General features: G+C 64.4%; 2 protein-coding genes and 6 non-coding genes across 11 annotated transcripts; 7 read left to right on the forward strand and 1 right to left on the reverse strand.

Moving 5' to 3' along the window:
- Positions 1-1,632: 1,632 nt before the first annotated feature.
- IL34 (interleukin 34) lies at positions 1,633-9,468 on the forward strand. Of its 4 annotated transcripts, none has more exons than XM_052797561.1 (6): positions 1,633-1,730; positions 2,662-2,909; positions 3,019-3,122; positions 3,439-3,516; positions 3,607-3,780; positions 8,971-9,468. In XM_052797561.1, the coding sequence occupies exons 2-6, from the start codon at positions 2,882-2,884 to the stop codon at positions 9,385-9,387; spliced, it is 801 nt and encodes a 266-aa protein (XP_052653521.1). In that variant the 5' UTR covers positions 1,633-1,730; positions 2,662-2,881; the 3' UTR covers positions 9,388-9,468. The 4 variants fall into 4 exon arrangements, with proteins under 4 accessions (XP_052653521.1, XP_052653520.1, XP_052653522.1 ...); XM_052797560.1 differs by having other exon boundaries at positions 1,651-1,730; positions 2,546-2,909; XM_052797562.1 differs by having other exon boundaries at positions 1,656-1,730; positions 2,727-2,909.
- TRNAG-GCC (transfer RNA glycine (anticodon GCC)) lies at positions 4,142-4,212 on the forward strand. The gene has a single exon. It is a non-coding gene; the product is annotated as a tRNA-Gly (tRNA).
- On the forward strand, positions 4,820-4,890 carry TRNAG-GCC (transfer RNA glycine (anticodon GCC)). Its single transcript has one exon. It is a non-coding gene; the product is annotated as a tRNA-Gly (tRNA).
- Positions 5,620-5,690, forward strand: TRNAG-GCC (transfer RNA glycine (anticodon GCC)). The gene has a single exon. It is a non-coding gene; the product is annotated as a tRNA-Gly (tRNA).
- Positions 6,713-6,783, forward strand: TRNAG-GCC (transfer RNA glycine (anticodon GCC)). The gene has a single exon. It is a non-coding gene; the product is annotated as a tRNA-Gly (tRNA).
- Positions 7,646-7,716, forward strand: TRNAG-GCC (transfer RNA glycine (anticodon GCC)). Its single transcript has one exon. It is a non-coding gene; the product is annotated as a tRNA-Gly (tRNA).
- On the forward strand, positions 8,584-8,654 carry TRNAG-GCC (transfer RNA glycine (anticodon GCC)). Its single transcript has one exon. It is a non-coding gene; the product is annotated as a tRNA-Gly (tRNA).
- Positions 9,469-10,941: 1,473 nt separating the features above from the next.
- LOC128146300 (C-factor-like) lies at positions 10,942-13,442 on the reverse strand. Its single transcript, XM_052797564.1, has 6 exons — positions 13,187-13,442; positions 12,703-12,754; positions 12,276-12,463; positions 12,034-12,192; positions 11,806-11,916; positions 10,942-11,055 (listed from the first exon to the last, which is right to left on the reverse strand). Exons 1-6 carry the CDS (start codon positions 13,322-13,324, stop codon positions 10,942-10,944), a joined length of 762 nt encoding a protein of 253 aa, XP_052653524.1. The 5' UTR covers positions 13,325-13,442.
- Between the last annotated feature and the right edge of the window lie 114 nt (positions 13,443-13,556).

Genomic DNA, 13,556 nt, shown 5'->3' on the forward strand with positions numbered 1-13,556 from the left:
TAGCACAAGGCAAAGCCGGGGAGAGACTGAGCCCCAACCTGGAGGAGCAGGTGGGCTGCCCTGGGAGCTGGCTGAGCCCCCAGACCCCCTTTGCCTGGGGGGCTCCAAGATGGGGCTGCACCTGGCTCCCAGCAAGGGCTTCCCCTGCCCCTGGGCCCCTGCAGCAGCAGGGTGCTGGGCTCCTGCTGACGTGTGGGAGCAAAGCTCGCGGGGCCGGTGCCGTGTGCCCGCGGCTGTTTGCCTTGGGCTCGCACCAGCGGTGATTTCCAGCCTGGCGAAGCCAAGGAGGGCAAACTGCCTCCAGCACCGTGGTGTGCAGCTCCACGCTTTCCCTTCTCTTCCTCACCCCATCCCAGCTGCCAAGCTGATGACTACGTGGGCAGGGAATGCTATTAAATGGCTTCCTCCTAAGGCCAGCAGCAGATGAGGGCAAAATCCCTGCGGACACCTAGGTGAGGAGCTGGACCAACTCCTTCCCCTGCCTGGAGCTGAGCGTCTTGCCCCCAGCCTGGAGCTGGGAAGGGGGCAAGGGCTGTGCCCAGGAGCTGGCCAGGGCCGGGTGGAAGCTTGGCAGGAGAGCGGCTGTGGCCCTGACTCCATGCCAGGGGAATCCCAGTGCGCTCTCCTCGCATGCAGAAGTGCATTCCTTCCCACGAGTTTCCCTGGGAGCGCTGACCCCACTCTTTGATAGCTGGTTTCTCTCGCCGACCCCTTGGACGCCTGGCAGCCCCCAGCACCGAGGCAGCCAGCTCTCCCAAGGGGCTCTCTGGGGCGGTGGCGGCAGGGGGGGAGGACAGTGTCCCCCATCCCCTGCTCCTGGCAGGGGTCCAGCCCCAAAGCATCCTGAGAAGACGGCATGGGCTTGGGCCAAAGGGAGTGGGAGTCCTGCTGGCCTGGAGACAGCCAGGGATCCCCCCCAGCCCCTCCGACATGGGTCTGGGCAGCCTCCCCTGCCCGCAGCGTGGCCCTCGCACAGGCGCGTGCCGGGAAGTGCCGGGCTGACGCCCACTTCCAGTGCCCTGAAACGTGCCTGTGGGTGCCCGAGCCCAGCGAGCACCCTGGGCTGCCTGGCCGGGGGAGCCCAGCGCGCTGGGAGTGCCGGTGCTGGAGGACCAGAGCACCCTGGGGAGCCGGAGGGTGCGCAGTGTGGTTAGCCGAGCACCCCTGGGGAGCATGTGGGCACCCAGCTGGGTTGCGTGAGCACCCTGGGGGCATGCTGCAGGGCTGGCCCAGCACCCTGAGGGGCAGGGGGCCACGTAGTGTAGTTAGCCAAGCACCCTGGCGGCAGCCAGCTGGGGCAGCCAAGCGCCTGGGGAGCACCTAACGGGCATAGCCAAGCACCCCAAGGAGCAGGGGAGGACCCAGGAGGACTAGCCGAGCACCCTGGGGACACCCGGCTGGCTGGGTTAGCCGAGCACCCCGGGGACACCCACCTGGGCTATCTGCGTACCATGTTGACGCCCACCCGGGCTAGCCGCCCACGCCGGGGACACCGGGCCGGGGCAGCCGAGCACCCGCGGCAGGGCAGGGAGGGACGAGCCCCGGGCCGGGCCGGGCCGTGCGGGGCGGGCGCTCGGTCCCCGCTCCCCGCCCGGCCCCCGGCAGCCGCCGCCCCGCCCGCTCCCCGCCGCCGCCCCCCGCCCGCCTCCCGGGAAGCGCGGGCCCGGCCCCGCCGCCGCCGCCCGCGGGGAGACGCGTCCCGCGCCCGGCGGCCCCGCGCGCAGCGCCAGGTGGGTCCGCGGGCGCCTCGCGCGTGGGGGGGGGGCGTGGGGGGGGAGGGTGGGGGTCGACGCGCGCGGGGAGAGGGCGGCGGCGGGGTGGGCCGCGCTGCGGCGGGTGCCGCGGCTGGTGACGCGCGGACCCCGCGTGGGGGGGAGACGGCGCGGGGACACGGCACGCGGGTCCCTTCACGTGGGGACGTGGGGCGGGGGCACGGCGTGGGGAGGCGGCACGGCCCCCTTCTCAAGGGGACACGGCGTGGGGACGCGGGGGGGTGCCCTTTTTGTGCTGGGACATGACACGGACCCTTCTGCGTGGGCCGCTCCACGCGGGGACGCAACACCCACCTACCCGTTTCGCGTGGGGATGTGCTGTGCGGGACAGGGCACAAGGACACGGTGTGGTCTCCTTCCCCTTGGGGTGACAGCATGGGGACACGACACAGCCCCCCCCCCGCGTGGGGACCCGCTTCACCAGCCCCATCCCCTGGCACTCCTTGGCTGAGCTCCTGCTAAGGCTGGACAAACTCATTGCTGGGATAACGGTGCTGGTCTGGGTCCCCCCACCCTGCCCTGCCCTGCCCCGCCCCACCCTGCCCTGGAAGTCCCCTGGGAGCGGTGCCAGGGGGTGACACCCCAGCAGACCGGGAGGTGACACCCCGGCAGCCCACACCCAGGCCACCCACAGGCCTCCAGGGCCAGCCGGGACCCTAGCCAGGAACACCCTTCCCCGCGGCTCCCCGGGCTGGGAGCGGGTGCCCTCTCTGGGGGCTGCAGCCCGGGCGCCCGCCTGCCCTGGGGCTGCAGCCGGGGCTCTCTCCCCCCAGATCCCCTCTTGCAGTGCAGGGGGGGGGGGGTCTCACCCCCACCCCACCCCCTCCGCCCCGGAGCGCATCCCTGCCAGCACCCTGTGATGGCCCCGGGACCTGCTGCCTCCCCGCAGCCAGCCAGAGAGGAGAAGCCAGTGGGGACCGCCAGGAAGGGGGACTAACCCCCCATCCATGGCAGGGGGCAACCGCCCGGGGCTACCGGAGAGCAGCCCAGTGCCCGGGGTCTGTGCCCGTTCCTCGTCCCCCCGCCGCGCGCACTGCCGCCCACGAGGCTCCCGGTGAACCCCGGCCATGTAGGCGCAGCCCGGGGCTTCACCGACGGCCACCGGCAACATGCAGCAGGGCTACGCGGCCGTCCTGTGTGAGTACAGCTTGGGGGTGGGGGGGTAGGGGGTGGGTGACCTCGGGGGTCACCCCACGGGGCATCCCCGGGGTGGGGAGGCTGATGCCGCTTGCTTTTGGCTGCCCAGGTGTCCTGGCCGTGCTGGGGCTGGAGGCTGCTGCGCCGGGCGAATGCGAGCTCACACGCCTGCTCCAGGACAAGCTGCAGTACGAGATGCGCCTGCGGTACATGGTAACCCCCAGCCCTGAGAGGGGGGTGGGAGGGGGACATGTGGCATTGCAGAGCCCAGGTTTGCTCCTGAGGGGAGGACATGGGAGGGCAGCACCTGCCGCCTCTACAGTGACCGGGTGCTGGGGGGTGGTTTGTTCTTTCTACCGGGAGGGGCAACTTGTGCCCAGTGGTGTCCAGAGCTGCTTCTGCTGGTGCATCTTTGGAGGCTGACCACGTCAAAGGGCTTTTCTGCTGGTTCCCCAGTGTCATGCCGTGGCTGGCAGGGGTGTCCCTGTCCCCTTGCTGCCAGCCCCTGCGCTCTTCTCTGCCTTTCCAGAAACACTACTTCCCTATCAACTACACGGTCCAGGTCCAGTACGAAGAGGTGCTGAGGCCGTCCAACATCACCCGCCTGGTAAGGGGACGGCCCCATGACGAGGATGCTCCGGGGACCCGCGGGGACTGTGTGGGGTGGGTCTCACCTGGGGCACCCTCTCGCCTGCAGCGCAATGGGACGGTGTCGGAGGCAGCACTGCGGTACCTCTGGTTCCACGTCAGCTCCCAGGCGGTGCTGCGGATCCGTGAGGTGCTGCCAGAGAGGCACCCATCCTGGAAGTACACCCAGGAGTTGTGCCAGCTCTTCGACGCCCTGGGCAAGGAGTACAGCAAGTACCGGCAGGTGGGGAGACCCCGGGGACCCCCCCCGGCATGCCAGCCCGGCCGCAAGCTTGCACGCAGCCTTGCACAGTCCTCACAGGGGTGCTGCATGCACACGCAGTGTGCAAGCACCCGGTGCCTGTGCACACAGACATGCGTGTTGCATGCTCACGTGGCCCATGCACATGCGTGGCATGCAGGCACGCTGCGAGGACACGCACCCACGGGCATGAACACCGAGGCGGGGGGTGCAGCACGGGCGTGCACAGCCCCCCCTGCATATGGGTCTTGCGGGTGGGCTGGCATGGGCAAGCTGCTGGGGGCAGATGTTGGCACCTGGGGTGCGGGACCGTGGGGCAGCGCCGGGGGATGCTCCACATCTGGCATTGGTGGTTCAGTGGTAGAATTCTCGCCTGCCACGCGGGAGGCCCGGGTTCGATTCCCGGCCAATGCAGCACGACTTTTTCTTGCCTGCAAAACCCCCTTGGGGGGCCGGTAGGGCTGGGGGGGTGAATGGAACCGTCGCCACCACCGTCATGGGGTGGCACCGCCACAGCCGGAGCAAGGATCCTGCAGAAGATGACCCCCAAATTAGTCCCCATTTTCCCAGTGGCAGTACCTTGCTGCAGCAGTCGCAGAGGTCCTGCTTCTCCCCCCAGGCCCCTGCTGCCTTGGTGGAGCTGCTGCACCCCGGGGGGAGCTGCATTTGGGTGCTGGATGGAGGTGGCCTGTCACAGCTGGGTCTCCAGGGTGAACCCAAAGTGTAGATGGATTGTTCTTTGCCGTGAGGCAGGTTCTGCAGCCCCTCCGAGGAGAGAGCGAACTTTGCTTGGTCGTCTCATCAGAGTGTTAACTCTGAAGGCTAATGACAACGCCCCCTTGCTGGAGCTGATGTCTGAGGCAGCAGGAAGAGGCGCTGCCATGGCTGTACCCCCAGCATGAGAGCTGTCTGTTGGGGTCCCCTCAGTGCGGGGGTGTTCACAGCCAGCAGTGCCTGTCGCTGCTGCCCCTGCCCCTGCTGTGTTTGGGTCTATGGGTCAGTGTGGGGCACTCCACATCTGGCATTGGTGGTTCAGTGGTAGAATTCTCGCCTGCCACGCGGGAGGCCCGGGTTCGATTCCCGGCCAATGCAGCATCTGTAGCTTTTGCACCCCGCTGTCCCTCTGGGGTTGCTGAGGGGACCCCAGAGCCTCTCTCTTTGGCACCCGCCGGCACCTGCACAGCCCCCCCGCAGTGGCATCGCTGGCTGGGCAGAGCAGAGCCATGGGCCTTTGTTGACTCCCGAGGGGCTGTGGCCAAGAGCTGCCTTGGGGCTTGGTGGCCGTGAGTGTCCCTGTCTCAGGGCCAGTGATTGTCCATGGCTTGGTGGCCATGAGAATCCCTGGCTTGGTGGCAGTAAGTCACCCTGGCTTTCAGTGGCAGTGAATGTCCCCAGGTCGGTGGCAGTGAGGGTCCCTGGCCCAGGGCAATGGGGGGTACTTAGGGCTGGGAGGTGCCGCTGCACCCTGGGGGGAGCTGCATTTAGGTGCTGGATGGGGGTGGCCTGTCACAGCTGGGTCTCCAGGGTGAACCCAAAGTGTGGCTGGCTTGGTTTTTGCCATGTGGCAGGTTCTGCAGCCCCTCTGAGGGGAGAGAGAACTTTGCTCGTTGTCTCATCAGAGTGTTAACTCTGAAGGCTAATGACAACACCCCCCTTGCTGGAGCTGATGTCTGAGGCAGCAGGAAGAGGTGCTGCCATGAGAGCTGTCTGTCGGGGTCCCCTCAGTGGGGGGGATTCACAGCCGGCAGTGCCTGTCACTGCTGCCCCTGCCCCTGCTGGGTTTGGGTCCGTGGGTCAGGTCTGTGGGGCACTCCACATCTGGCATTGGTGGTTCAGTGGTAGAATTCTCGCCTGCCACGCGGGAGGCCCGGGTTCGATTCCCGGCCGATGCAGCATCTGTAGCTTTTGCACCCTGGTGTCCCGGGGGGGGGGGTGACCTCAGGGGCTGCCATGGTGCCCGTGGGGGGGGGGGGGGGGGCTGAGGTTTTCCCTTGGGCTCCACTTGGCCCCATCCCTGTGGCCCCTGTGTGGGTTGTCAGGCTCCAAGGGTGGCAGCACCAGCTCAGCAGTGCCTGTCCTTGCCTTGGTGGCACTGAGGGGCCCGTGGGAGAAGCTGGTTTGGTGCCAGGGAGCATCTCTGCTGCATGGCAGGGAGGGACTCTGGCTCAGTGGCAGCGAGGGGTGCTAGGTCGGTGGCAGTGAGGGTCCCTGGCTCGGTGGAGGTGAGGAGCCGTGGCTTGCTCACCATGAGGGTCCCTTGCTCTCTGGCAGGAAGGGACACTGGCTCCAGAGCAGTTGGGCTGCTGGCCCCTGTCAGGGGTGCCCAGGCCACAGAGCCATGGGGCAGCTGTGATCAGCCCCACATCTGCCATGGGTTGCTCAGTGGGATGGTCTTTGTCCCCACCACCCTGAGAGCCCAGGGCTGGTTCCTGGCCAATGCAGCCCTGAAGTCCTGCCCTTTGCCTCTGCAGCCCCCGGCCCTCTGCCCGACTTGGGCTTTGTGCAGCCACAGGGTGCTCAGGGCTGGGAGGCACCGCTGCACCCCGGGGGGAGCTGCATTTAGGTGCTGGGTGGGGGTGGCCTGTCACAGCTGGGTCTCCAGGGTGAACCCAAAGTGTAGATGGATTGTTCTTTGCCGTGAGGCAGGTTCTGCAGCCCCTCCGAGGAGAGAGCGAACTTTGCTTGGTTGTCTCATCAGAGTGTTAACTCTGAAGGCTAATGACAACGCCCCCTTGCTGGAGCTGATGTCTGAGGCAGCAGGAAGAGGCGCTGCCATGGCTGTACCCCCAGCATGAGAGCTGTCTGTTGGGGTCCCCTCAGTGCGGGGGTGTTCACAGCCAGCAGTGCCTGTCGCTGCTGCCCCTGCCCCTGCTGTGTTTTGGTCTATGGGTCAGTGTGGGGCACTCCACATCTGGCATTGGTGGTTCAGTGGTAGAATTCTCGCCTGCCACGCGGGAGGCCCGGGTTCGATTCCCGGCCAATGCAGCATCTGTAGCTTTTGCACCCCGCTGTCCCTCTGGGGTTGCTGAGGGGACCCCAGAGCCTCTCTCTTTGGCACCCGCCGGCACCTGCACAGCCCCCCCGCAGTGGCATCGCTGGCTGGGCAGAGCAGAGCCATGGGCCTTTGTTGACTCCCGAGGGGCTGTGGCCAAGAGCTGCCTTGGGGCTTGGTGGCCGTGAGTGTCCATGGCTCAGGGACGGTGGAGGACACTGGTTTGGTGGCAGTGAGTGTCCCTGTCTCAGGGCCAGTGATTGTCCATGGCTTGGTGGCCATGAGGATCCCTGGCTTGGTGGCAGTAAGTCACCCTGGCTTTCAGTGGCAATGAGAGTCCCTGGCTCAGAGACAGTGACACCACCTTGGTGGCAGTGATTGTCACAGGCTAGAGGCAGTGTTCATGGCTTGGTGGGGGTAAGGGTCCTTGGCCTAGGGCAATGGGGGCTGTTTGGGAATGGGAGGTGCTGCTGCACCCTGGAGGCAGCTGTGGCTGGATGCTGGGTGGGGGTGGCCTGTCACAGCTGGGTCTCCAGGGTGAACCCAAAGCATGGCTGGCTTGTCCTGTGCCGTGGGGCAGGTTCTGCAGCCTCTCCAAAGAGATTGTGAGCTTTGCTCATCATCTCATCAGAGTGTTAACTCTGAAGGCTAATGACAATGCCCCCTTGCTGGAGGTAATGTCTGAGGCAGCAGGAAGAGGTGCTGCCATGGCTGTACCCCCAGCATGAGAGCTGTCTGTTGGGGTCCCCTCAGTGGGGGGGATTCACAGCCGGCAGTGCCTGTCGCTGCTGCCCCTGCCCCTGCCCCTGCTGGGTTTGGGTCCGTGGGTCAGGTCTGTGGGGCACTCCACATCTGGCATTGGTGGTTCAGTGGTAGAATTCTCGCCTGCCACGCGGGAGGCCCGGGTTCGATTCCCGGCCGATGCAGCATCTGTAGCTTTTGCACCCTGGTGTCCCTGGGGGGTGACCTCGGGGGCTGCCGCGGTGCCTGGAGGGATTTGGCACCCCCCTGGTACCACTGTCTGCTGTGGTCCCTGTGTGGGTGTACAGTCCCCCCGGGGTGGCATCATTGGTGGGGCAGACCCAGTGCACCTTGGTGACTCCTGAAGGGCTGTGGCAGGGAGTTGAGGGGAGGGGGTTCTTGGTGGCTGCCGTGAGGGGCACTGGCCTGGGAGCATTGGAAGATAAGACACTGGGTTGGTGGCACTAAGCATCCCTGGTTCAAAGGCCAGTGAGTGTCCATGGCTCGACGACAGTGAGGGTCCCTGGTTTGGTGGCAATGACAGTCCATGGCTCAGCAACAGGAAGTCACCTTCGCCCAGGGGCAGTCAGTGTGTCCCTGGTTTAGTGGCAATGAGAGTCCTTGCCTTGGTGGCAGTGAGGGTCCCTGGCCCAGGGCAATGGGGGATGCTTGGGGCTGGGAGGCACCGCCACAGCCCAGAGGCAGCTGCATTTAGGTGCTGGGTGGGGGTGGCCTGTCACAGCTGGGTCTCCAGGGTGAACCCAAAGTGTGGCTGGCTTGTCCTGTGCCGTGAGGCAGGTTCTGCAGCCCCTCCGAGGAGAGAGCGAACTTTGCTTGGTCATCTCATCAGAGTGTTAACTCTGAAGGCTAATGACAACACCCCCCTTGCTGGAGCTGATGTCTGAGGCAGCAGGAAGAGGTGCTGCCATGAGAGCTGTCTGTCGGGGTCCCCTCAGTGGGGGGGATTCACAGCCGGCAGTGCCTGTCACTGCTGCCCCTGCCCCTGCTGGGTTTGGGTCCGTGGGTCAGGTCTGTGGGGCACTCCACATCTGGCATTGGTGGTTCAGTGGTAGAATTCTCGCCTGCCACGCGGGAGGCCCGGGTTCGATTCCCGGCCAATGCAGCATCTGTAGCTTTTGCACCCTGGTGTCCCGGGGGGGGGGCTTGGTGACACCCCGGTGACCTTGTGACCTGTCCCTGCAGACAGATGTGGAGGTGGTGGTGGCCGACCTGGTGAAGCTGGTCCACAGTGGGGGTGCTGAGAGCAGGAGGAAGGCCGTGCGCCCCAAGGCGCTGCTGGACAACTGCCTCAAGGTCATGCGGATGCTCTACGGGGTGCCCTGTGAGTGGGGACCGGGCCGTGGGGGGGGGGTGTCCTGTGTGGGGGCCACGTGTGGGGGTCCTGTCGCACGTGGTGACGCCTGTCCCCCTCTGCCCAGGTCGGTGGGAGTCCACCTAACACTGCAGAAGACCCCTTGCTTGATGCCTTCTCCTTGCCCTGGAGCCTGGGATGCTGCCTCTGCTCTGCTCCCCCACCCCAGCAGAGCCTCTTGGGGGGGGTCCCCAAGGAAGGTGCAACAGGGGGACAAATGCCACCCTCTCCAGGACCAAACACTCTCCCCCTCCAGGACCCTGGGACTTTCCACAGCCACAGGGTCAGCCCCATCCGAAATGCCAGGCACCTTCTACATGGGTGTGGGCTGGGGGGGGCTTGGACACAGCCTCCCCCCATGGGCAAGCCACTGCTGGCTGCGGGGAGGGGGAGACACGCTGCCCTGCCCGCAGCAGGGGTGAGGGCATCGCTCGGTTCCTCTTGGTTTGTATTTTTTCCTCAGCTTTCATTAAACACCAGTTAATTCTCTAGTGTTGCAGCTCAGCGTCCAACCGGGTCGCGGGAACCTCCAACCTTACCCGAAATAAAGGACCAGCAGAGAGAACCCCAGCTGCCTCCGCTGCCTCCTCATTTGGGGTGTCAGTCCCCTCCCTCGCCTTTGTGGGGGAGATACTCGCCCCAATACAGCGACCCCCAGAACTACGGTCTGGCGAGCCACCTCCGTCAGCCGTGGCTGCTTCCCCAGCAAGAAAACATCTGGATTTGTTTGTTGTGCTTGGCAGTGAGGTGCAGGCAGTGCGCAGGAGGGGCTGGGGGCTGGCTGGCTGCCTCCCCCCTTCCCAGCTTAGTTAATTACCTTAATCAGCTATTAGAGCCCTTAATTGGTGTATTCCTGGCTGCAGGCTGCTTAGGCTTACAAGTCTATGAGAGCGTGCAGGTGAGGCTGTGGGCACTGCAGAACAAGCGGATGCAATGTCTTCTTCCTCCGCCGCCTCCTCCCCGTTCATGTTTATATAAAGCCCACGCAGAGCTCATATAAAGCCCACCAACTATGATCCGCCGCTTGATAAAGGGCTTTAATTCGAGGGACCCCCTTGCCCATCCCTGCTGGCTTTAACAAATATCCCCCAGCTGCTCTGGGGACCCACCTGGGGCTGCCCGAGCCCCTGGGGCTGAGCTCCCACCTCCTGCTCCCTCACATCAAGTGTGGGAATGGTCCCCCCTGCTCCTCCACCGTGGGAAAAAACAAAGCTGCCCCAGCAAAAAGTGACCCTGACCGAGCATCCCAGCAGCAAACAGCTGGACTCCAGACTTGCCAAAGCCCTGCGTTTCCAGCCCAAGTGCCCACTTGAGATGTGATGTGTTTTTTTTTCCGGTCCCTCTTTCAAGGGATGGCTTCAAAAATGTCAACTGAGAGCCACAACAGAAATGCCCTCATGTGATGGGGGATTGAAGCCTGTTTGCAATACCTCGTGCTGTACTGTGAGATGGGATGGATGCAGGGAGGGTCAGCCCGGGGGGTGCTGAGATCCCAGAAGACATGCCTAGGGATGTGCTACGGCTTGGGAGAGGCTCCTGCTCTGAAACCCCCAGCTGCTGAAAGAGGAAGAGCCTTTGCTGGCCTTGAACCAGCAGAAAGAAAAGCCCATCAGCATCCTTGGGGTGGGCACAGAAAGGCCGACTGGTTTGGGGGGAGCCAGGCTCAGCAAGACGAGACCTGGGCTCCAGTAAGGATGCCCCATGCCTGCAGTTTCGGGGCTGTCTGGGATGCCCCCAGGCCACCACCGCAGTTAGCTTATGGCCATAGAGTGGGGCTGTATCCAGACCTGCCCCTCGGGCAGTGTGAGGATGCCCGAGGGGGATCCCTCAGCTCCAGGGAATGCCCCAGTGGAGCCTGGCACCGAGATGCAGGACCACGCTTGGAGCATCCTTCCCTCTGCTGCCCCAGCCCAACTCAGCATCCCTGGGGGGTGGGCAGCGACCCCAGCTCTCACCCCACGAACAGGGGTTCCCTGCCCTCCCCCCACAGATCCAAAAACGAGCCTGGAAATGACAATTAATTAACTTTACTGAGGTCTTACCAGGGCAGGCTCTGCCCTCTCCAGTCCCAGAAGGTGCCATTGCTGGTGGCTGAGAGCCGGGCCAGCAGCCGCAAGACGCCCTGTACACTCTCCTCCTCTGTCACCGGGTCCTGCTGGACTCAAGGGCACGGGGAAAAGAAAAATAAGCCCACCGCCCCCCTGCTCCCAGCACCCCCAGCTTGCGGCGTGGTGGGATGCCAGGTCCAGCCAGGGTAGGTTGGGAGAGGCTGGAGATGCTCTAGCAGCCAAGGGATGTGGCTTTGCACAAATTAATCGTCCCTAATTTGGGTGCTATAAGAATGGAGGTTAATTTTGTGGTTCCTAATAAAAAAAAGTGACTCATTTGTTCCCTCCGCAAGCCAGCGTGGGGGTAAGACCTGCCTAGCTATGCTGCAAGAGGCTGCTTGTCTCTAACCTTGCCTGCCTGCTCTTGGCATGGTCAGAGAAGCTGAATTTGGGTTGATGAAGGCCCCGGGGGTGCTGGGGAGGCAGCACCCTGGGTGCAGCTCTCCTGCCGGAGCCGAGCACAGGGCCGGGGTGCCCTCTGCTGACGCGCGATTGGGATGGGAAATGAAATAAAAAATAGGGAGGAAACTGGATCGTTTTGGGGGAGAGCCTGGAATTGGCCCTTTGCTGTGCTGGTGCAGCTCTCCTGGGACCCCGGGGCTGCACAGGGGTGGGTGCATTTGGGCAGGGATGCCCCTGGGATGGGATGCCCATGGGAAGAGATGCTGGTGGGAGGGGATGTCCCTGGGATGGGATGCCCATGGGAAGGGATGTGCCCGGGAAGGGACACCCCAGGAAGGGATGCCCGTGGGTCTCTGCCAAGGCAGGGTGGCTGTGCACTTCCTGTCACTCACCGTCCCCTGTCCCAAGGGAGGCGTCACACAGCCAGGGTCCACGGACACGCAGAGGATCCCGCTGCTCCCATACTCCAGGGCCAGGCACTTGGTGAGCATGTTCAGCGCAGCCTGGGAGCACAACCACCTCCATCACAGGGTGGCACTGCCATGGCTGGCATGGGGGGGGAGGCGGACTGCCACAGGAGGTGACCCCCAAATTCCTCCCCATTCTCTTGGCAGCGGTACCTTGCTGCAGCGGTAGCAGACGTCCTGCCTTTCCTCCCAAGCCTTCGCCGCCTCGATGGAGCCCAGGATGCTGGAGATGTTGATGATGGCGGCTCTGCTACAGCTCATCCCCTGCTGCCCTTTGGCCTCAGCAGCCTCCTTCAGCAGGGGCAGGAACGCCTGTGGCGGACAGGCACTCAGGCATCACCATCCTCTTCCTCTCTGCTGCCAGCGTTTGGGGCAGGGGGTGCCTGTGGCCTCACCTGGCTTGTCTGCAGGGGTCCAATGGTGTTGGTGGTGTAGACGAGGGTCATGTTCTCTGCTGTCTCAGTGGCCAGCGTGCTGCGGCGTGTGGTGCCGACATTGTTGATCAGGAGGTTGAGGCCGGCGCTTCCCACCTCCTCCCGCACCTTCCTGACTGCTGCCTTGATGCTGTTGGGATCTGTCACATCTACAAGGGGACAGGGCAGCTTGGGGACAGGCTGGGGGGGGGCGCTGTCCCAGGCAAGATGCTGTAGGACATGGTGGGAGGCAGCTCCTGGCCACCGAGCATCCTCCTGGTCCCAGCAGTGACCCGGTTGGGCTGAGCCAAATCGAGGGACCCGCCTGCTTGGGTGGCATTTCCTGGAACCACCCACGGGTGCCATTAAATCCCAAGAGGCTTCATCCCCTTTCCACCCCAGCACCTACCTAGAGGCAGGACCACGATGTTGGGACAGCCCAAAGCCACCTCGTTGATCGCCTACACAGAGAAAGGGGGGGGAAGGGGGGGGTGTCAGGTGGAGGGTGGCCCTGTGCCATGCCTGCGTGGGAATCGGGTGGCCCTGCATGTCACAGCTGACAGGTTTCGACAAGCCCCAGTGGAAGAGATTCAGGGTGAGCTGCTGCTTCTCTGCACCCGTCTGAGCCCAGCAGCTTCAAAGCCCCTGGCAGTGATGTCCCTGGTGTGGGGGCTGCCAGCAACCCCCCAGCACCCCCCTGCTATGCACGTATCTATGCCAAGAGGAGAAAAAAAATTAAATATGTAAATATATATTTTTCCATGCCAATCACAGTGTGGGATGCTGATGCTCAGCCCCCTCCCCCCAAGCCAGGTGGGGACAGCGGCAGCCCCAGCCGCTGCATTTCCCAGCCTGTCCCCGAGCTGTCCGCCCACCCCCCCCCAACTTCCTACCTTCCCCTGGGGGTCCAGGCAAGCAGCAAAGAGGTGCCGAGGGGGGCTGGGCTGCTCCAGCAAACCCTTGAGCAGCCCCAGGCCCAGTCCTCCGTCGCAGCTGGTCAGCAGGACGCTGCCCACACTGAGCCCCTCCATCCTCACCGCTCACTGCAGCTGGTTGTGCTGCCCCAGTGAGGTTTGGCAATCGGCCTCAGTAATTTGGGAGGTGGCAGCGCGGGTGCTGCTGGGATGGATGGGGGGGCGGAGGGCACCGCTTGCACCCCCTCTCCTGGAGGTGATGGGGCAGGGGGATGCTCTTCTGCATCCCAGGGGGTCACCCATCACCTTGACCATGGGGATGTCTCACCACCCCTGTACCCCACAGCAT

This window comes from Harpia harpyja, chromosome 9, assembly GCF_026419915.1.
Source record: "Harpia harpyja isolate bHarHar1 chromosome 9, bHarHar1 primary haplotype, whole genome shotgun sequence".
NCBI classification, from domain to species: Eukaryota; Metazoa; Chordata; class Aves; order Accipitriformes; family Accipitridae; genus Harpia; species Harpia harpyja.